This window comes from Amia ocellicauda, chromosome 3 (assembly GCF_036373705.1).
Source record: "Amia ocellicauda isolate fAmiCal2 chromosome 3, fAmiCal2.hap1, whole genome shotgun sequence".
Lineage (NCBI taxonomy): Eukaryota > Metazoa > Chordata > Actinopteri > Amiiformes > Amiidae > Amia > Amia ocellicauda.
In genome coordinates this window covers 36,088,563-36,109,751 of record NC_089852.1, presented here as the reverse complement: position 1 = coordinate 36,109,751, position 21,189 = coordinate 36,088,563, and the positions used below count along the sequence as shown (strand labels likewise).

At 39.8% G+C, this 21,189-nt stretch overlaps 2 protein-coding genes across 5 annotated transcripts; both read right to left on the bottom strand.

Moving 5' to 3' along the window:
• Window positions 1-386: 386 nt before the first annotated feature.
• On the bottom strand, window positions 387-12,685 carry LOC136746634 (high affinity choline transporter 1). 2 transcript variants are annotated; one of them, XM_066699256.1, is made up of 9 exons: window positions 12,417-12,685; window positions 10,854-11,054; window positions 10,573-10,686; window positions 9,834-9,989; window positions 8,435-8,583; window positions 2,564-2,707; window positions 2,202-2,355; window positions 1,763-1,980; window positions 387-1,052 (listed from the first exon to the last, which is right to left on the bottom strand). In XM_066699256.1, the coding sequence occupies exons 2-9, from the start codon at window positions 11,035-11,037 to the stop codon at window positions 510-512; spliced, it is 1,662 nt and encodes a 553-aa protein (XP_066555353.1). In that variant the 5' UTR covers window positions 11,038-11,054; window positions 12,417-12,685; the 3' UTR covers window positions 387-509. The 2 variants fall into 2 exon arrangements, with proteins under 2 accessions (XP_066555353.1, XP_066555354.1); XM_066699257.1 differs by lacking the exon at window positions 12,417-12,685 and adding an exon at window positions 11,670-12,326.
• Window positions 12,686-12,820: 135 nt separating this feature from the next.
• LOC136746633 (high-affinity choline transporter 1-like) lies at window positions 12,821-20,559 on the bottom strand. Of its 3 annotated transcripts, none has more exons than XM_066699253.1 (9): window positions 20,351-20,559; window positions 19,982-20,172; window positions 19,752-19,865; window positions 19,317-19,472; window positions 18,472-18,620; window positions 17,830-17,973; window positions 17,412-17,565; window positions 15,074-15,291; window positions 12,821-13,543 (listed from the first exon to the last, which is right to left on the bottom strand). In XM_066699253.1, the coding sequence occupies exons 2-9, from the start codon at window positions 20,163-20,165 to the stop codon at window positions 13,001-13,003; spliced, it is 1,662 nt and encodes a 553-aa protein (XP_066555350.1). In that variant the 5' UTR covers window positions 20,166-20,172; window positions 20,351-20,559; the 3' UTR covers window positions 12,821-13,000. The 3 variants fall into 3 exon arrangements, with proteins under 3 accessions (XP_066555350.1, XP_066555351.1, XP_066555352.1); XM_066699254.1 differs by having other exon boundaries at window positions 20,355-20,559; XM_066699255.1 differs by having other exon boundaries at window positions 20,460-20,559.
• Window positions 20,560-21,189: the final 630 nt, after the last annotated feature.

Sequence of the window (21,189 nt, the reverse complement as noted above, 5' to 3'; positions counted from 1 at the left end):
ACAGGTATTATTATCTGTTACGTGACCCTCTGGCTGGGGTCTGTTACACATGCCACATGTCAACCTCCCAGTAAGTGCACTGGTAGCACTCCATCCGGCAATTATCACCTGTTCAATTCACCAGTGTAGTCAATCTTAAAATAACGAGTTACTTAAATCAGAGATTTTGTGTCTTTTACTGACCACAACAAGCACTGGCTTTCCAGAGGTAGAAAGTAGGAAGAATGTTAATTATAGCAAAAGTGGCCAAATCTGCATTTTGCACTTTATTAAGTTTAGCATTCCACCTCATTTGTTTAATTAATCTGTTGTGCCACTGCCTCCAAAATTTGACTAACGATGTAATTTAGCCAAATAAGCCTTGACTAAAAATATGACCCTACAAATGGGGAATAGGACTGTAACTGACTTTCCTTCCTATTTAGCCAGAAACATTATTTATTTAGTACAGCATCTTTATAAAGAACCATAAAAACAGATGTGACAGAACAATTGTTTCAGTGTATCCTTCACTCCAGAATGTGAACGTCCTCTTTACTGGTGACAGGGGAGTTCAGGGTGCTTTCCTCTGTGAGTTCCTTCAGAGCCACATCTTTGAGGGTCACGCTGTTATTCTCCTTGACGTTGAAAACATCCCACTCTTCTCGTAGCAGGCCTCTGTCGAACAGGAAGGAAGTCAGGTAGGAGATGACCACAATGGACAACAGAGAAATCAGCATGGACACGGTTCGGAAGGGGAAAAACTGTACGTAGACGCCGTTCACCAGCCTGCAGCCTGGGAAGTGGATCACAGGAGGGATTCTCAGTACCGGTTCTCCTGCTAAACATCTCAGAAGCAGCCCCACCACAAACCCCACGCTGGCACCATAGGCGTTCGACTTGGGTATGAAGAGAATGCAGAGGAGCTGGGAGCACATCACAGTGTACATCATGTCCCCGCTGAGCATGAAGAACATGTACACTGAGGACGTTGTCATTGCCAGGCCCATTCCAGTCGACCCACAGAGCAGGACGGAAAGCTTCACCACCATGAGCACTTCGGACTCGGACGCCTACAGCAGCAAGCCACAAACAAGTGAGAATAACAACAACAGCAACAACAAGGCACCACAGCACAAAACTGGAGAGGTGTGGTATTTCAGTTCAGCCATTTTGAGTTAGAAAATGAGCATTGAGTCATTTATTTTTCACAGGCTTCCATTTTCAAAGTATTCAAATCCAAGGGATTGAATAAAACACATAATCATGTGTGGATTAAATAACTAAAACCTGGATTCGTAAGAGAAGAATAAAACCTGTTAAAACACAGACAGCCTTTGTGATACTGTACAACTTGATGTACATTATTTTGAATGGAAGTGTGACTACTAGTGCTTGGTTATCCAATGGGACCCATCAGTATGGAGGCCTGGATGGATAAGGGTTTGACTCCCGCAGTGTAACTCATGCTAGGTTCAAATTTAAAGTCAATTATTTAACAACATTTAGCACTGCCTTAATATGAAAGAAATGCAGATATTTATTGCATGCTACAATTTTAGGCCCTGCTAATACTTTCCTAATTTATATTAATCCAGAAGCACATACAGTAGTAAAGTCAGGGTTCTTTCGACAGATATTTGCTGCCCTCTAGTCATAACACTCAACAGACTGGGTGAACAAAACCATTCTGCTCCAGCAACACTACGTTTGCAAAACATATATACATACAAATATTTAAAAAGGTGTTTATAAAAACTATATTTAGGCAGGTGTTCCTCACTTTCTTCCTGAGGATCTTCTTGTAGATGTTTCGTGCAAACATGGAGGCGGAGGACAGCAGTGCCGAGTCTATTGATGACATGACGGCGGCGGCGATGGCTCCGATCCCTGCGATGGAGATGTAAGAAGGACAGAGCTGCTGCAGAGCGATGGGCAAAATCATACCAGCTTCTCCTTTCTCAAACGGCGTGGGCAAACCGTAACTTGTCTGGTTCCAGTCTGAAACCACAGAGGAGGCTGGATTAAGGAGTTGAGAGGGAATCGCAAGACATTGAGGCGACAATCCTTATGTTTACAGCTGGTGCATCAGCTGAGATATGTACTACCAAATTTGCACCCACACAAATCATAACAATCACTAGCAATCGAATGGTAATACAGGAGTGCTACTCAGAAACCACAGGCCTAAACATATAGTGCAACAACCCAGCATTTCTCACCTGTTGACGCTGCCACAGCCCCAATGATCGCTGGAGGTATGCCCAAAGTAAAGCAGATAATCGATGAAATATAACATGTGACCTGAGCCTGAGTGATGGTAGCTGCTGCCAGGATTCTTTGATAAAAAGCTTGGTAACAAATTCCACCTAGGGTCTAGAAAAGATTTAAAACCGTGTCACTGATCGGAGTGGAGGCTTTGTCTGCTGTGGTCTCTTCAGGGAATGCTAAAAATAAGCAAAGCATAGCACAGGCAAAAGAGAGCAATTGCTTAATGTACTGATGAGGGCTTTCTCAGAATAATGCAGTAGAACAGCTGTTTTGTTTCCTGGCATAAATCAATACTTAAAAGATTTTATTTTACCACTAGTAGAAGGTCATCTAGCCATCTCCCCACGTCCCTCAGTTCAATGTTGCCCAACCATGGCGTTTGGTACAGTGTGTTCACAGCTGTGTAAGTAATATCTGCAGATGCTGGGCTCATAAGAGTGAAGGGGATACAAAGCCACTGCCATTAAAGCGAAGAAGAAACAAATCAGGGAAAGAGAAAGAGCCCCAAAATGACACAAAATACAACACACCTTTCAAAGGATGTGTACATTACAATAAATGCAAAATACAATGTACAGCAATATACAGTATAGGCAATGTGAACTCAAAACAAGTACAGTTACATCCATTATAAGTATGAGTTACCTCCATACTTATGATGGATGTAACTTGTTTTGAGCAGTAGATTGTGCTGAAAGCAATACCTTTAAACTTTGAACCTTACTAGAATGATAGAATGGAACAGATAAATCACAGATACATAACTTATACTCCTACCAACATAAAAGTCTATATAAATCCATGTTTGTAGTGACTGTGCTATCTAATATTAGTATTATTATCTGTCATGGAAGGAAAAAGAAATTGCTGCTACAGACTTGCTCAAGTTTGTTGGCACCCCTCCACAAAAAACGAAGACTGCACAATTTCCTCTGAAATAACTTGAAACGATAGGTTGCGTATGCAACCCCGGTTATCCGAAAAAGGAAGCACTGCCCAAGGGGGAGGGGTTTCTGCACACTGCCATAGGAATCTGATCGAAACATCACTCTATCAAAGCTGCCATTGGCCCCTGCGGTCGTCACTCAGAACAGGTCCCTTCCCACATCCTGTTCCATAAAATGTGACGTGAGCGCAGGTTCGTCCTCTTTTGCCGGGAGCCCGGACTCCTGCGCGACCTTGCAACCCTTGGGCAATGGTTCCTTTTTCAGATAACCGGGGTTGCATACACAACCTATCGTTATCTTTCAAGTCGGAAGCACAGCCCAAGGGGGAGGGGTTACTGTATAACCAAGCCGTCGCAAGGGAGGAAGGCAGCGAGCTGATAAGGGAGCCTGCCCTGAGGTGCACCGCTAGGGGCCTCGGCAACACAACTCCAGACAGTTACCTCGGGCCCCGTAGGGCCGCACCTGAGTCGCTCAGGAGCGAGGACCGTAGTCACGCTCTTACCGGGAACTGTCTAGAATCAGCATATACAAGATGGGGCTACAGAGGTCAACTCTTACGCTTTCCACTTACAATAGCATGGCCGGCTGCTCTGCATCTAGGAGCGAGGCCGTATATCTACTTGCACAATATCTAGCGCGGGCAATCAAGCAACTTGTGCAGCCTCAGCGCATATCATGGCAGTGGACCCCTGATCCAATAGGAGCAGGGCCACAGACCCAATGAAAAAACAAACAGAATACATAGCTGGCTAGTCAACAGAGTAGCCAAGCTGAACAAGAATATAGAATATGTACATATTGCGTGACAGCAAGCCTTCATGCTGTCAGCGTGCAGCACAGGAGCATCCAACTGAACTGAATAGTACAGAGTGGAAGAGATCTATTGTGCTGACAATTAGACTTCGTACAAACAAACTATATACACCACGGGGGGCAGGAGTGTGCTCATGTGCCACACGTGGGACCTCAAAGCGGTGGCCGCTTGCTCTACTAGCACAGCTAGAAGCAAGGTCATACCAGCTTGACCATGTCATGACAAACTAACTATATACATCACGGGGCGCAGGAGCCGGCTCATGCACCACACGTGGAATACAGGAGCAGTTGATACCTGCCGAATAGCGCAGCTAGCGCAGGGCAACTACAGCTCTTACCGTGTGAATAAATTAACTATGTATGCAGCGGGGCACTGGAAAAACTCAAGTGCCCTCTGCTGGAGGACAACAGCAGCGGTCCCCTTGCTCCATGACATACACAACCAGAGCGGGCCACAGACCTGCTGACCAAGGAACTATATACACAGCGAGGCAGCGAAAATCGAGCACCATCAGCTGGAAACAGCGGCAGTGAGCTCCATAGTACACCTTTTCAGAACGGAGCCCCAGTCCTGCTGTTTAACACATATTATAAATATATAAATATATATATATATATATATATATATATATATAGAGCGGGGTACAGGCCAGACGCATGCACCACTGCAACACAATGTATAATGAACGAACTATATACAGGGCGGCTTCCTAAGGCAACGTGCCTGTAGGCCGCATGACAGACCCTGGCCACCAGATACACTTTGAGCATGGACGGGGACTTGCCCTGGTCCAACAGCTCCTGTAGAAATTGCAATATTACCCCGATAGGGCAATGAATTGGGTCTTGACTGCCGTCTTGGCACCAGGTGCTAAACGTCCGCCAGCGGTAGGAATACTGCGACCTCGTAGAGGGAGCTCTCGCTGACTTAATAGTGGCTACCACCATGTCTGACAGACCCCAGGCAATCAGTCGCTCCCGCTTAGGGGCCAGGCCCAGAGCTGGAGGAGGCCCGGATTGGGGTGCCAAAGCGTACCCTGCACCTGGGACAACAAGTCCGCTCTCACTGGGAGCTGCCAAGGCTCTCTGTGGAGGAGGGCAATCAGGTCTGCGAACCAGAATCTGCAAGGCCATCGAGGGGCTATCAGCAGAACTGTTGCTTGTTCTCTCCTGACCTTCTCCAGGACCACCGGGAGAAGGGGGAACGGTGGGAATGCGTAAAGGAGACAGCGCGGCTACGTGTGGGCTAGAGCGTTGATGCCTAGGGTTCCTGAAGAGTCTTGAATGGAGAACCATAGTGGGCAGTGTGTGGAATCTGCCGAGGCAAAGAGATCCACGTCCGCCCTGCCGAACCGGCTCCATAGTTGCTGTATCACAGACGGTTAGAGGCGCCATTCTGAGATCGGGGGGCTGAGGGGGATGAGACTAGACAGTACAGTCCCCACGACCTGAAACCTCCTTGCCAGTTGATATAGGCGACCACTGCTGTGTTGTCTGTCCAAACCAGCACATGTCTGTCCAATAGGACCAGCAGGAAATGAGACAGTCAAATGAGTACTGCTTGTAACTCCAGGATGTTGATATGGAGGGCCCATGCTGGCTCCGTCCACTTGCCTCGGAGTCCACGTCCGTAGCAGACTGCTCCCCAACCAGCCGTAGCGGGATCTAAAACCGAGGCCTACAAACATGGACCGAGAGGACTAGCAGTGCTCGTTCTCAGCGAACTGAGAGAGCGAGATCTCCTACAGCCGCAGCCATGGGCTGTAGTGCGGGCACAAGCTGGCGGAGGAGCACCTCACACGGGCAAGATCTCTTACGACACACCGAGGCTCAGGCCAAGCAGCCGGGCCTTGGATTTTACGTGCGGATGGAACAGAGTCGGATTAGCTATCAATAATAATAACTAACAGTACAAATAGACAGAAAATAAACGATGGTGATAGCACAGCTGTGAAGCCAGCCAACCGAATAGTAATAATAATTATTGTAAAACAATAATAATAAAGTCTAATGCATGGACAAGACACAGAGAGATTACGTTCTTGGTCCAGGTGAAGTGGCAAAAGAGTACGAACCTGCGCTGATGTCACGTTTTATAGAACAGGAAGTGGGAAGGGACCTGTCCTGATTGACGAGCGCAGGGGCCAATGGCAGCTTTGATAGAGTGATGTTTCAATCAGGTTCCTACGGCTGTGTGCAGAAACCCCTCCCCCTTGGGCGGTGCTTCCGACTTGAAAGATAACTGACAAAAGTAATTGACATCCACCATTGTTTATTCCATATTTAACAGAAATCAGACTTTGCTTTTGATTTTGTTTTTTAACATAATATTGTAAACAATAAAACAAATGAAAATGGCATGGACAAAAATGATGGGACCCTCAACCTAATATTTTGTTGCACAACCTTTAGAGGCAATCACTGCAATCAAACATTTCCTGTAGCTCTCAATGAGACTTCTGCATCTGTTAACAAGTGGTTTGGCCCACTCTTCCTGAGAAACCGCTCCAGGTGTCTCAGGTTTGATGGGTGCCTTCTCCACACTGCAAGTTTCAGCTCTTTCTATAGATGTTCCATAGGATTCAGATCAGGACTCATAGAAGGCCACTTCAGAACAGTCCAATGTTATCCATTCATGGGTGCTTTTAGCTGTGTGTTTTGGGTCATTATCCTGTTGGAGGACCCATGACCTGCCACTGAGACAGAGCTGTCTGACACTGGGCAGTACATTTCACTCCAGAATGCCTTGATAGTCTTGAGATTTCATTGTGCCCTGCACAGATTCAAGGCACCTGCCAGGCGCAGCAAAGCAGCCACAAAACATAACCGATCCTCCTTCATGTTTCACTGTAGGTATGGTGTTCTTTTCTTTGAAAGCTTAATTTTTTCATCTGCGAATATAGAGCTGATGTGACTTGCCATAAAGCTCCAGTTTTGACTCATCTGTCCAAAGGACATTCTCCCAGAAGGATTGCTGCTTGTCAATATGCATTTTAGAAAATTCCAGTCTGGCTTTTTTTATGTTTTTCTTTTAAAAGTAGAGTCCTCCTGGGTCTTCTTCCATGGAGGCCACTTTTGCTCAAAAAGTGACGGATGGTGCGATCAGAAACTGACATACCTTCACCTTGGAGTTCAGCTTGTATCTCTTTGGCAGTTATCCTTGGTTGTTTTTCTGCCATTCACACTGTCCATCTGTTCAATCTGGGGTTGATTTTCCTCTTGTGGCCGCCCAGGAAGGTTCGCTACATTTCCATGGACCTTGAACTTCTTCATAATATTTGCACTGTTGTCACAGGAACATCAAACTGCTTGGAGATGGTCTTGTAGCCTTTACCTTTACCATGCTTGTATATTATTTTCTTTCTGATCTCCTCAGACAACTCTCTCCTTTGCTTTCTCTGGTCCATGTTCAGTGTGGTGCACACAATGATACCAAACAGCACAGTGAATACTTTCCTCCATTTATATAGGCTGAATTACTTGTTACAAGATTGGAGACATGTGTGATACTAATTAAATAAACTAATTAGTTTGGAATATCACTATAATCCAATTATTTATTATCTTTTCTAAGGGGTACCAACAAATTCAATAATTCATCTCTTTTCACAGCATCTTTGCTTTATTCTATTATTATTATTATTATTATTATTATTATTATTATTATTATTATTATTATTATTATTATTATTATTTCTTGTTAGACGCCCTTATCCAGGGCGACATACAACATAAGTGCAAAACAAAGTGCAAAAATACAGTTAAGTACAAGGCATCAATCATTACAAATTCAATTTACATAAAACATAGCAATTCAAAATATAATACATTTTACACTTCTAATTTACACAGGCAAGTACAGTAAATGAAGTCCTACATCCTGGACGGTAAAAGCTAAGTGCTGTAAAGATGTAGGGTCACAATCAAGGGCTACGGGAAAGGCAGCAAGGAGGAAAACAATCAAAAATGCAAGAAGCATAATAAAACTCTGTGAAGTGCTATCTAACGGGGATTAAAAGGATTCATATTATTATAAGTACTGTCTGAAAAGATGCTTCTTGAGTAAGCGCCGGAATGAGATAAAGGACTCTGCTGTTTTGACTTTGGTGGGAAGGTCGTTCCCACCGAAGTGGCATAAAAACACATAAAGTATGACATAAAAAGGCATGCAAGTATACATGATGCAATAGCTTTTAATGTCATCACTTTTCAGGAGGAATGAAGCATTATTTAAATGCGTTGTAAGGGTACCAACAAATTTGAACATGTCTGTAAGGATACCGAAATACACTGCAAATGTATTGCATAGACCCCAAGGGTGATCAGTTTGGAGAATGAAAAAGCACACAAATATGATTTGGAGAAAGAAGTGAGGTTGTCCAAATGGATGCTTGAAAACACCAGAATAAACCCTGACTTACCAGACCAAAGAACATCAAGGCCAGTTGGATTACATCGGTGTAGGCTACAGAGTACAGCCCTCCCAGCAGAGTATATAATATAGCTACGCCAGCCGAGATGATGACGGAGTAGAAAGAGGATATATCCAGTATTACACTCATGGTTCCTCCTGGGAAAGCAAAGAATTTGAGATTACTTGATGTACTACTTTAATAGAGTTCAGATGCAGGCATACTAGATTGACTTATCAGGTGAGAGGCAGCACCTCCCCAGTTGTCCAGCTGTCTTAGTGAACAGAGGATGCACTGGACTGCTATTACACTCCTTAATAAGGATGAGTCGCTGATCTGTTCAGACGCACACAAGACTAGCTATCCAGGGAGCAGAGAGAAGAAGAGTCAATGTTTTACTCTCCCTACATCAGTCTGCACATTGTTTTGTGTTAAAACTGTTTTTTGTCTGTACTATATGCCTTGACTGTATGTGGTTAAAAGTCCTTAAAATCGGTAGTGGGTGGTTTTAAATTGTGGCAAAGAGCTCTTGGCAAGATGATCACAGCTGTGAAAAAGCAGCTGGAACGTTTAATGGGATGTTTAATACATTGCTTGCCACCTTAATTAGAGAAGTTAGAAACTAAAACAGACACGCTTCTGTGCATCCACCTATGTCACGTCAGGGGATGCCATGAGTAGAGGACCCAAGTGCAGGGCTAATGCTGGTCTGGGAAGGGGTGTTAGGAAACAGGTCAAAGGGATAGGAGAGGGATATAAAGCAGGCTATCAAGGTTAAAAAGGGAAATCCAAGAGATGTTTTCCAAAAGGCAGGAAAAAGGTCAGTCGATCAGCAAACAGGCTACTACGGATAATCCAGGAGTCATTTACAATGGGAAAAGCTAGGTCAGGTACACAGAGATTCACTAAACACGGAATAAGGGCTTGTAATTGTTACACTAATGTAGACAAGACTTCACAATGAATGAGGGAACAGAGGGATATATGTACACAGGACTGAGGGAGCAGACAGCAGAGGAGTGGAGTGCTGGAGATCTTTGGATAAATCTTTTAACCTTGTAGACTTCAAAACATTTCAACCGACATAACTGATTAAAGCATTGACATTTCACATGACTCTCGTATTATCTAGTTCCTTTGTTTTAAAGTAAATATTACTTTAAAGACCAAAGGGCAAAGTGTACGTATCAAACAAAGGAAAACACTCCAAGAATAAAGATTAGAAAGGAAACATCTGAGAATTCATGACACATCAATTATGTAGATATGTATGTTTTTAATCCTCTTTCATATAAATTTTGAAATCAAACTTTGTGCTTCAAAAAAGGCTCCAAATATGCAGAGAATTCCTAGTCTTGAAAATCAATACAATGTATAGATATTGATGTTGTTTTTTAAGTTCACCCACCTAAAGCAGCCAGGACACAGGCTACCCAGAAGACATCAGCCAGCAGTGCAGGAATGAACAGTATGCTGGTCAGTGTGTTCCCGTACTTAATTTGGAAAGGATCCATCATTGTGACATAATTGTTTCCTCTCATTGGTTTGCAAAAGAAAAGTCCACCTTATCAAATAAATCAATAATACATATTATAAAAATAATAATTACAATTATATGTATATATATATATATATATATATATATATATATATACAACATTATTAACATTTCTGCTTGATGAATATATTTAAGAAAGCATGTTTTGATAGACATTGCATCACATGTTGCTCTTGACATCAGACTTTGCTCTTAGAATGATGATATAATGACATTTCTGAGAACAAAAGGAGACCAGCCTAATTTTCTGTAACTGAGTTGTATTTCCCCTCAAATATTTTACAGATTGAAACTGATTAACAGGCCTGACGTGTCTTTAACTCTCCTCTACAGAATGTGCACCTCTGACACATATGACTAAAGGCTGATTTAGTTCAAACAAAAAGGTGTAAACTATTAGAATAGTCACTCTCTACTTTGATATGTATTTATATATAATAATGCTGAATGTACACTTGCATTTTCTTGCTATATCAAGTTTTAGTTGTATCGTCTAATAACAACAAATTCAATTTAAATCTGTTTAAGAAAAAAAAAAAAGAAAGCTCTAAAGGCTGTATCCTGTGGCATCACTCCTGTGTCTTCTCACCAACTATCAAGCTCAGAGAAAATCCTATCAGGGCAACAAGCCAGACTAGGCCCTGTGATGGTAGATAGACAACTTCTGCCGTCCCCAAGATGAAGCCTCCGCCAACCCATGTTGCTGGAATAAAAGAAAAAGGAGAAAAAAAGTGTTCGCCCAAGCTTATTTAATAGTAGTGTGAGAACAGTTTATTTTACGTCTGCTCATATTTTATAGTTAGCTCAGTTCTCAGTGCACTATGATCAATACTGCACGAGCACTTATAGATGTAAGGAAATACCTTGTACCTGTGGTGGTGAAACTGCTAACCCACACATTCAAGTTGCGGCCTCCAACCATTGTGATCTCACTCTTATTCCCTGTGCATCTCTTCTCCTCTTTCTTGGACTTTCTTGCGGCCCAGAGGCCAGTGATGAGGATGAGGACGTAGAAGACGATCACGGCTACCAGACCAGGGATATCAACGGCCATCTTCACACACTGGCACTCTGTTAGTGTAGGCAAAAGTCAGCACATGTACTATTCATGTTAGGCGCCATAGGTTCCCAATGCATTCATACTCTTGTGAAAAGTGTAAATAAGGGTCCTTAACCAAAACCTCCACAAGAGTCAGAAAGTACAAACCTCTACCTTTTTGTGGTCTGATTAATTGTCAGAAGTCACGTTCTACTACATGTATCTCAAAACATTACAGGAATTTCCAATTCTTGAGTGAATCAAATTGGAGTTTAGAATATAAAATATGCAATAAAGTCGTAATCACTGAGAAACAACAATTAAATATTAACTAAATAAATAAATAAATAAATAAATATATCAGAATAAATATCCATTACTCGTGAGAAAATGCTACATTCAGATGAATTCTGTTACATAGACTAACAACTATATTAATGGTATAAATCCACAGTCCAGACAAGGAACATCATACTGTACCAAAGTTGGAGTTCACAGATCAGACTTTAAAACACATATTAATATATAATCTATTAGATACAGTTACAATTATTTGTCGCCAACACACTAAATTAAAATTTAAATTACAGTAGTATTAGCAGATGCCAAAAAGTACATCTTATTTGACAAGATACAATGAAACTCACCACAGCTTCAGTTGTGTTGCATTTGTACAAACAGGAGCAAAATAACATCTCATCCAGTGTCAGTTTCTGTACTTTTACTGACTTGGGGAAGTAAGGTAAAAGCTTCTTACTTCTGTATAGCAGTTGCAACTAAACTATACTCTATCCTGTGATCACAGAGTCAGGGTTAATCAGCTCTGGTCAACAACATGATTAAGCGCCTCTTTGGGCACGGGCCACAGCATCACTACAGCAACAGGGTTCAGTGCTGTGGGCTTTTCCCCCTCTACCAAACGGTAGTAGTTGCCGGTTCCATTCAAATTCTCAGACAATTCCCATTTTGACCAGCCAATTTCCTTTCTGGAGTCTGCACTTTCATCAGCTCACATATTCGTTTTCTATACACAAATAACATTATCCTTTAGTTTTTTATATTAAAAAAATAATACTTATTTTAAAACCGAAATAATTGCATCTACACATTAGCTTGTCTAGCACACGAGAATCACAGAAGAGATGAATAAACAGGAGTCCGGGTTTGTGTGGCTGCTCGATCAGACACTAAGCCACTTTGTTCACATGTCTGTCTTCCTGTTGGCTGTAAAGTAATTTTCAGGACTTTTCCCATGCAATAAAGCCTGCATGCATACAGATTCAATTCTGTGCTGGAATTTCATAACACGATGCAAATGCTGTAAAAATGTCTCAAGAAAAAAAGTGAACAAAATAATACTCAAAACTTTAGTAAGTAAAAATGATATACTATACCTTACACACTGCAGTAGTCTCTGTATTGTATTGAAAATTGAATCTCTCCGTCTTGCTTTGTCTACAAGAATTATAGTGTTATCACATGCCAGATTAATCTTTAAACTCAGTCCTTTACCTTCCTGCCATATAAACTGAACCTCTCAGATCTGTTGCAAGACTGTCCAATCTTAGGGGCTGGACATCTGGAAAGAATATGCTTCTTAATTGTCAGGCGTTCTGTGTGGAATAAGTCACCTTTCACCCAATGAGTTTCCAGCCGAGATGGAATTAAACTCGATGAGGTCTTGGGTAAAATGCAGGAACACAAACTAGCTCCATGCTGGCTCTCTAATCTGGATTAACGGTAATTAAACCCGTAGACAAACGTCAGTTCATAAAAAAGAGATTTATTAATTCCAAAAATAGAAATGCAAAGAGCAGAACCACACTTGGAAGGAATTAACAACTTTCTTGACCAAATAAAAACATTTTTTTGTTCAATATCTCTTTACTTTCCACTCAAATATAATCACAAATTGACAAACATTCTCTACAATTCATTTTTATACTTACAGTAACAGACAGGTGACAGTATATAATGCCTATTTATTAACTGTTCTTTCTAGAGGTGACATCTCCAAGGCTACAGGTTTACCATCATCCAAACACATTTCTTCAGTTTTCCTTTTGTTTGTGCCGTCAGTTTGTGGCTTGACTTTAAATACATCCCACTTTTCTGACAGAAGGCCTCTGTTAAACAACAGTGATGCCAGACAGGAAACAGATAGAATAGTGATAAAGCTAACCAGCACTGCCAGGGTCCTGAATGGAAAATACTGCACATAGACGCCATCAATCAGTCTGCAGTAAGGAAAGTGGATTATTGGGGTGATCTTTAGGATATGATCTCCTCCTAAAAACCTCAGAGTCGACCCCATCACAAATCCTGCAAGAGCACCATAGGCATTTGAACTGGGGAAGTACAGGACACACACCAGCTGAGCGAAAATCACAGTGTAAATCACATCTCCACTGATCAGCCAGAAGGCGTACACCGAGTCCGACACAAAGGACAGGCCCATTCCAGATAACCCGATAACGAGCACTGATGCTCTGATCACCCACACCACTTCGTTCTCGGATGCCTAGAGGAAAAATATTATGTGTAACAATGAAACTTATAATAAATAACTGGTACTTTGGAGTTGATTAAGAAAATAATACGGATCACAGCATAGACATGGCTGAAAGTATTGGTACCCTTTTCTCTGAACTAAGTAGACATTGACAAAAGTATTTGGTATCTACCATTCTTTATTTCACATTCAATAGAACAGAAACTTTGCTTTTGATTTATTAGGTAACATATTACTTTAAATAGTAAAACAAATTAAAATGGCACGGACAAAAATATTGGGACCCTTAACCTAATATTTAGTTGCACAGCATTTAGAGACAATAACTGCAATCAAGCACTGTCTGTAGCTCTGAATGAGATTTCTACACTTCTCGACTGGTAGTTTGGCCCACTCTTCTTGAGCAAACCGCTCCAGTTCTCTCAGGTTTGATGGGGGCCTTTTCCCAACTGCGAGTTACAGCTCTTTCTCCACCATTCGAACAATCCTCTTCATTCTTGGGTCAATTTTCCTCTCACGGCCACATCCAGGGATGTCGGCTACAGTACCATGGACCTTAAACTTCTTAATAATATTGGCAACAGTGCTCACAGGAACATCAAGCTCTTTAGAGATGGTCTTGTAGGACCATGTTTGGCTATTACCTTCTATCTAACCTCCTCAGACAACTCTCTGGTTTTCCTTCTCTTTTCCATGTTCAGTGTGAAACACACAGTGACACAAAACAGCAGTGACTACTTTTCTCCATTTAAACTGGCTGAATCAGTGATAATGGGATTGAAGACACCTGTGATACTAATTAAAAGAGAATGGTCTTCTTGAGGTATCAATACAATACAATTATTTCATAATACATAATTAATAATAAAGAGTATCAATAATATTGTCCAGGCCATTTTAGAATGTCTTTATAGAATAAGCAAGAATTCAGTTCTTTACACAGTTTTGTTGCATTGTTCCACTGCAAACCAAAGACATGCATGTATGGATGACAAAAGATCTTTTAATTTCAACACTTTTCAGGGAGAATGGTGAATTATTTTAATAAAACAAGGGTACCAATACTTTCACCCACGTCTGTACATTTACACCGGGTACATCAAAGGCAAAACCCCTGTCCAACTCCACCTTCCAGAGTAGCCAATGGCAGCTGCCTATAAGGTGACAGTGGAGGCCCCAACCATATCCCTCTCAAAGGTGATTAACTCACCCCTCCCAGAAGCATGTTAGACAGTCTGTCTCCTCATTCAGCTTGATCAATAGCTTTAGATATGTTATTGCTACAAAACAGGTAGAAAGACTGTCTCCTCATCAACTTTTTGTTATGCTATTGATACCATAGTCCTCAGTCATGTGTGTTACACCCTGTGAATCAGGTCAATACCCAAGAACATTTGGGGAGACTGGACATTAAAATGTTGAATTTTACTAGGGTGGAATTTGCCCAGCTTCAGATTGTTTTATTCCTTAAATAAATTGGTAAAACAGGGATGGGTTTATACTTAGATTGCTGGAACTACCCAGTTTTGCCATTCTTACCTGTTTGCGAAGGATGCTCTTGTAGATGTTTCGTCCAAAAAGGGAGGCAGAGGACAGCATGGCAGAGTCGACTGATGACATCACGGCAGCCGCGATGGCTCCGATGCCAATGATGGAGACAAAGGGGGGACAGAGATGCTGCAGAGCGATGGGAAGGATTTTACCGCCCTCACCCTTTTCAAATGGAGTCGGCAAACCATAGCTGGTCTGGTTCCAGTCTGAAAACAGAGGCTCTGGGAGATTAGCAGGGAAACAACAGTATCAAGTATTTAAACCATTTTAAAACTAGTCATGTGCTGTAGCACAATAAATACATTCTAAATAAGGAAGTTTAATTGTACTAGTTATAAAAGTGTCAGCCTGTTATGTGACATAAACTTGTGTCTGATGCTTTGCACCCAGATTGTACCCATTCTACATAAGGTAGGAGTAAATTTCACCCACCTGTCTCTTTAATTGGGGCAATAGCCTGGTAAATCATTATTTTTAGTAACTTCGATCCACCCACTCCTCTCCAATCCCAGAGCTCCTCGTTAGTCAGCACCTGTATAAATGCTAATAAGGTATTTCTGTCTCTCTCTGTTAGCTGCTAGTATAATATCTATCTATCAATCTATCTATCTATCTATCTATCTATCTATATATATATATATATATATATATATTAGGGCTGGGAATCGATAGTCATTCCCATCAAATATATTGAATGCAGCAACATTATAAACAGTGTTTAAGTGCAAGTTGAATATTATCAAAAAGACTGGATTAGCTTAGAATGTAAGCTAATAGGCGAAATAAAATACTTTCTTTATATGCACCAACAATATCTAAGAAAACAAAATGTAAAAGTGCGAGTTGAATTTCAAAAAGGTACATAAGTCCTTGCAATATGAATAACTAAAGGAGAATGTTGATTTTTTTTTTCACCCCAAGATTTTGTCTGCTCTTTTACATTAAGCCAGCAACTGAGACAGACCAGTCGGTTTACATTATCAGGGGACAAAGCAGCTCTCGTTTTCTGGACATTGTGTCATTAAAGTAATTAAAACAGAGGCAAAAAAGTGCTGTGTCAATTGCGTTATTTTTTCTTAATGCGTTAAACATTTCAAATTAATCGCAAAGGTTAATGCGTTAATTCCCCCAGCCCTAATATATATATATATATATATATATATATATATATATATATGTATATATGTATATGTATATATATATGTATATATGTATACGTATATATATATATATATGTATATATATATATATGTATATGTATATATATATGTATATATATACATATGTATATATATATATATATATATATATATATATATATACATATGTATATATATGTATATATATATATATATATATATACATATGTATATATATGTATATGTATATATATATATGTATATATATATATATACACACACATATACAAACAAACAAACAAACTTAAATAACAGTGAACCTACTTATTTAGGCAAACTCTGTACTCCTTTAGATTTTTATATTGGTTTGTACTTTGTCTAAGGCTTTTTGTGGTTTCTTTTTTTTAAGTTTATTGTTTTGTTGGAGCATTTTTGTTTGGTCTGGGTCCTACTTTTTCCACAAAAGACAACTCATCAACTCAAACCTCAAACTACATACTTCATTGCATTAAATGTTTTCTGCAATCTACAAATCATTCTCTTCATAACATCTACATCATGGGACAGTTGGTGAGAGCAGTGTTTTCATTGCTGGACATTTTCTTTATGGACTCATGGTGTATAATGTGTTTTCTACTATACTTAGTTGCCTTGCATTTATCTCTTCTGTATTGATTTGTTATCCCTTAATATAATAAATGGTTTTGTTAAAGTATTTGTATCCCTTATTTCCTTTCGTCTTTTGCTTATTAGGTTTTGTTTAATTTCTGAACATGCATGATCTCAATAGTAACCAATTACTTATGAATTGTGACATCTGACTTTATTTAGTCAGTTTACTCTTAGTTGTCTAGTGTTAACTGTTACACACTTGCATATAAACAATCTGTTTATTCTAGGATTAGGGGTACAGTTAAAGATATGGTTTAGGATTAAAATACTTGAATCCAACACATAGTTTTGCCATTAAATCGCCACTTGAAGAATAAATAAGGGTTTTAAACATGTGGACGATTGTACTTCGAAAAAGTTTTTCAAGTTGCACAAGAAACCAGCATAAATAGCACACGAGAAGACAGAACTATTGCTGAACAGTTTCTTTCCCAGCATTTTGTACTCTTTCTTCAGAATGTCTTACAGACAATGTAAAAACACGAGGAAATGTTAAGCAAAAATGCATTGTCTACCTGTTGATGCGGCTACGGCTCCAATAAGCACTGAAGGGATGCCCATGCTGGCGGAGAAGACTGCGGCAGCGTAGCACATGATTTGGGAGTGAGAGGGTGAGGCAGCGGCCAGAATTCGCTGAAAGAAGGCCTGATAGCACAATCCTCCTATAGACTGAATTTTACAATATTGCATCATTAAAAAGCATTAGTTAAATATGGAAATCTAGTATAATCTTTTAGAAATTATATAAACAAACAATTGTAGCAGAAAGTGTGCAGTGGGTTTACAATGTAGAAGATTTTTCAAATGAATAAATGAGGCAGGTTTTACAGATGGTGAATAGAGACAGATGGGTGAAAGCAAATGTACATGCATTACTTCATGACATTGCAATGTTATGGATTATTTATTGCTCCCGGGATCCATAACATTTACCAGAAGCAAAAGGTCATCTATCCATTTGCCCAAGTCTCTCAGTTCCAGTTTCCCAAGCCAGGGAGCTTGAAACAGTTCATGAGTAGCCGTGAATGTAATGCCTGAGGATGCTGGATTCATCAGTACGAATGGAACACAAACTGCCTGTGATTAAGAACAAACATATAGTAACAATCATTACAAAGTTTTTGTTTTGTTTTTTCAGTTGCTTTCTTGACAGAGGAAGATATTATTCGATTATTTCTGGTTCTACAAAAAAATCTAACCAAACAAACTTTACAAAAACCTGAATGTCTCAGATCCCTCAGGAAAGGGATTCCTGGCATGACAACATTAAAGTGTTACATCAGCAAGGTAAACTGTAGATTTCCAGCTAATTTATATGGTGCCGCTTGCTTAAATTGATAAACCATGCTAATGGATATTTACTGTATATGGAGTTTCCTTCACTTACAATACTAAAGCACTAAATCACTTCAATACAATATAATGTTCTCTTTTGCTTTATTTTCATAAACATATTTGTTGCCTTACATGGACTATTTAAATTAAGTAAAAAAAAATTGTTCCATCTTATTTTTTTTCTTAAACACTTTATAATGATGACATAACATGCACTGAGTTTGGAATGCCTTTACTTACCAGACTGATAGCCATAAAAATCAGCTGGATTACATCGGTATACGCCACTGAGTACAGGCCTCCCAGCAGTGTATACAAAATGGCTACTCCGGTGGAAATGAAGACTGAGTGCATAGAAGACATGTCCAGAATAACACTCATTGTTCCTCCTGGAAAAGCCCATTTAAGCATTACATGACAATTGATGCCAATAAAGGGTTTTTGAAAAACTTCCATAGTCGGGTCTGAATTCTCCATTCAGTTTTCCCCACGGTAAAACCGATATTGGGAAGAGAGGTAGGCATTGGTCTACAGGTGGGGTGATTTATGCCCAGCAATTATATATTTCCATATTTCAATGACCAGTCAACTTTAGTTAAGCCAACTTATCCAGACTAAAGGTATCTCAGTTTCTCCATCATGGTTGGACAGCAATGTGTGTGTGTGTGTGTGTGTGTGTGTGTGTGTGTGTGTGTGTGTGTGTGTGTGTGTGTGCCAGTTTTTCTAATTTTGTAACCTTAAAATATCATAAATAATATACAAAAGCAGGGAATAACAGGAGTTTCTGTTTCTGTATTTACAAATAGTTCTAGTTGTTTTATTACTTGTTTTATTACACTGAAATGTGCACTTTAAAACACTCTGCCAGACAGTGTGAGTGGGTATGTAGCTGCAGGTTTAATAGAGCTGAAGCTCGGGTCTATACTAGAAACTGGTTAATAGAACTATAACAACTGCATTGTTTGCAAATCTCTACCGTGATCATTGAAGAGGATTACAAACAAAATTATTCAGACATATTACGATAATAGATTTGGACTTGTGGACAAAAAAATAAACAAATGTCATTATTGAAATGTACTTACCTAAACCACCCAAAATACATGCTACCCATAGTAAATCACCTATAAATGCAGGTATTAAAAACAAACTTGATACTGCGTTTCCATATTTTATTTGAAATGGATCCATCATTGTCACAAAATTCTTCTCTCTCATGGGCTTGGCAAAAAAGGTACCACCTGATGCAAAGGAGTAAAAAAGGGTTATAAAAATGTGTATAAACAAAGCTACAGTATTTAACAACCAATAGGTAAACATCTATACAAAGACATTTAAATAATGGGTGTTCGCCTCACTATAACAGTATATTTTTTCATTTTTTAGGTTTTGTTCATCGACACAAAAATCTCACACTAACAGAGCTTTCTAGCTGACGAAGGACGGAGCTCATCATAACTGTCAATTTGTTGAGGTTGTGTACAGTGTTTTATGAGTGGCCAGATCACAGAATTACTTACCAACAATGAAGTTAATTACATAGGCTAAAGGCCCCAGAGCCCAGATCAGGCCAAGTGTGGGGACGTAAACTGCTTCTGCCGTCCCTATAACGTATCCTCCTCCAACCCATGTTGCTGAAAACACACACCCCACCTATACCGTTAAACAACTCACTAATAATAGACAAACATAAAGGTACATCCATTAATAGGATGAAATAACTGCAGGGAAAGGGTTGTTAGACACTAACCTGTCATTGTAAAAATCCCAGTGACAATATTCATATTTCGCCCTCCGACCATGGAGATTTCGCTCCTGTTTCCTGGGCATTTCTTCTCTTCTATTTGGGACTTTCTAGAAGCCCAAATTCCCACGGCGAGAATGACCAAATAAAACACAAGTACAGATATCAGTCCAGGGATGTTGACAGGCATCTTTTACCTGAAAATACAGATTATTATATTAGGTCTAATTTTATATTTTTTTGTATTATACATCCACACCCAGACTGAATTACTGATTATAACTCCATAAACAAAGAACAATAAGTTCAACAAAAATCACATTTGTGTTTCCACACGTTCTGTGAAACTATATTTTTGAATGATTTATGACTTACATACCACCTACTAGTATGAACTACAAACTGTCATTCTCCTGTCCAGCTAATTGAGTTCTAAAACATGCCCCTGTCATACTGTCACAAAAATATATAACAAAATGTTAACCAGGAAAGTTTGTCATAAATCCATGTAATAAAAAAAACACAAACAAAATGTTTCGGCAGTTAATATCCTCAGTAATCCTAGCGCCACACGTTGGTTTGTGGAAAAGCACAGCTTCAGCTGAAGACAAAATTAAACGGCTCGCATGGTGTCCCCTTTCAAACACATGGTCTCGAGTCCCAGCCAGGGGTTGTGTACTTGAAAACGAATCTGCCCTTGAGGAACCTATGGGATTAAATGGATATGTGAATGCGACTGCCTGAGGTGTCCGATAAATATTTAGTTAATTGATTGATTTTACACACACACACATTCATGAAATAAACACTACCTATATTGTATATGAACTAAAATTATTGCATTACCAAAACCAGCTAAATATAAAACCCACCAGCTCAAAGACATGACAAGAGATGCCAAATTGGAAAAATGAACCTAATAAAGGAGGTGACTAACACTTATAGCAATACCCATTATGAAATTACTTAAAATCAAAATGTTGGAAGGCAATAAACTCTTGTATGGGAGCTCCCAGACATGTTCTATGGGGTTCAGTACACAAAAGTCAGCTGAGCCCTATCTAAAGAGTGTTTTCAGTTTAATTTGCTTAATTATCCCAGGAGTGCACCTAGTCCCAGTCTAACTTTTTCTACGTTGTGTGCCTCTGCCTTACATTGTCAAAAATAAAATGTGTTCATTTAAATGGCTAGCTAGTAACTAATGCAACATGCTG

Excerpts from the sequence above, each read along its gene's own strand:
- LOC136746634 (XM_066699256.1), bottom strand. The coding sequence starts at position 11,037 with ATGGCCGTTGATATCCCTGGTCTGGTAGCCGTGATCGTCTTCTACGTC. Across the intron at positions 2,708-8,434 it reads CCTTGATGTTCTTTGGTCTG|TGGCTTTGTATCCCCTTCAC; the intron begins GTAAGTCAGGGT and ends CTTTAATGGCAG. Across the intron at positions 2,356-2,563 it reads TAGATGACCTTCTACTAGTG|ACCCTAGGTGGAATTTGTTA; the intron begins GTAAAATAAAAT and ends AATCTTTTCTAG.
- LOC136746633 (XM_066699253.1), bottom strand. The coding sequence starts at position 20,165 with ATGCCTGTCAACATCCCTGGACTGATATCTGTACTTGTGTTTTATTTG. Across the intron at positions 19,866-19,981 it reads TGGGATTTTTACAATGACAG|CAACATGGGTTGGAGGAGGA; the intron begins GTTAGTGTCTAA and ends GTGTGTTTTCAG. Across the intron at positions 13,544-15,073 it reads AGAGCATCCTTCGCAAACAG|GCATCCGAGAACGAAGTGGT; the intron begins GTAAGAATGGCA and ends TTTTTCCTCTAG.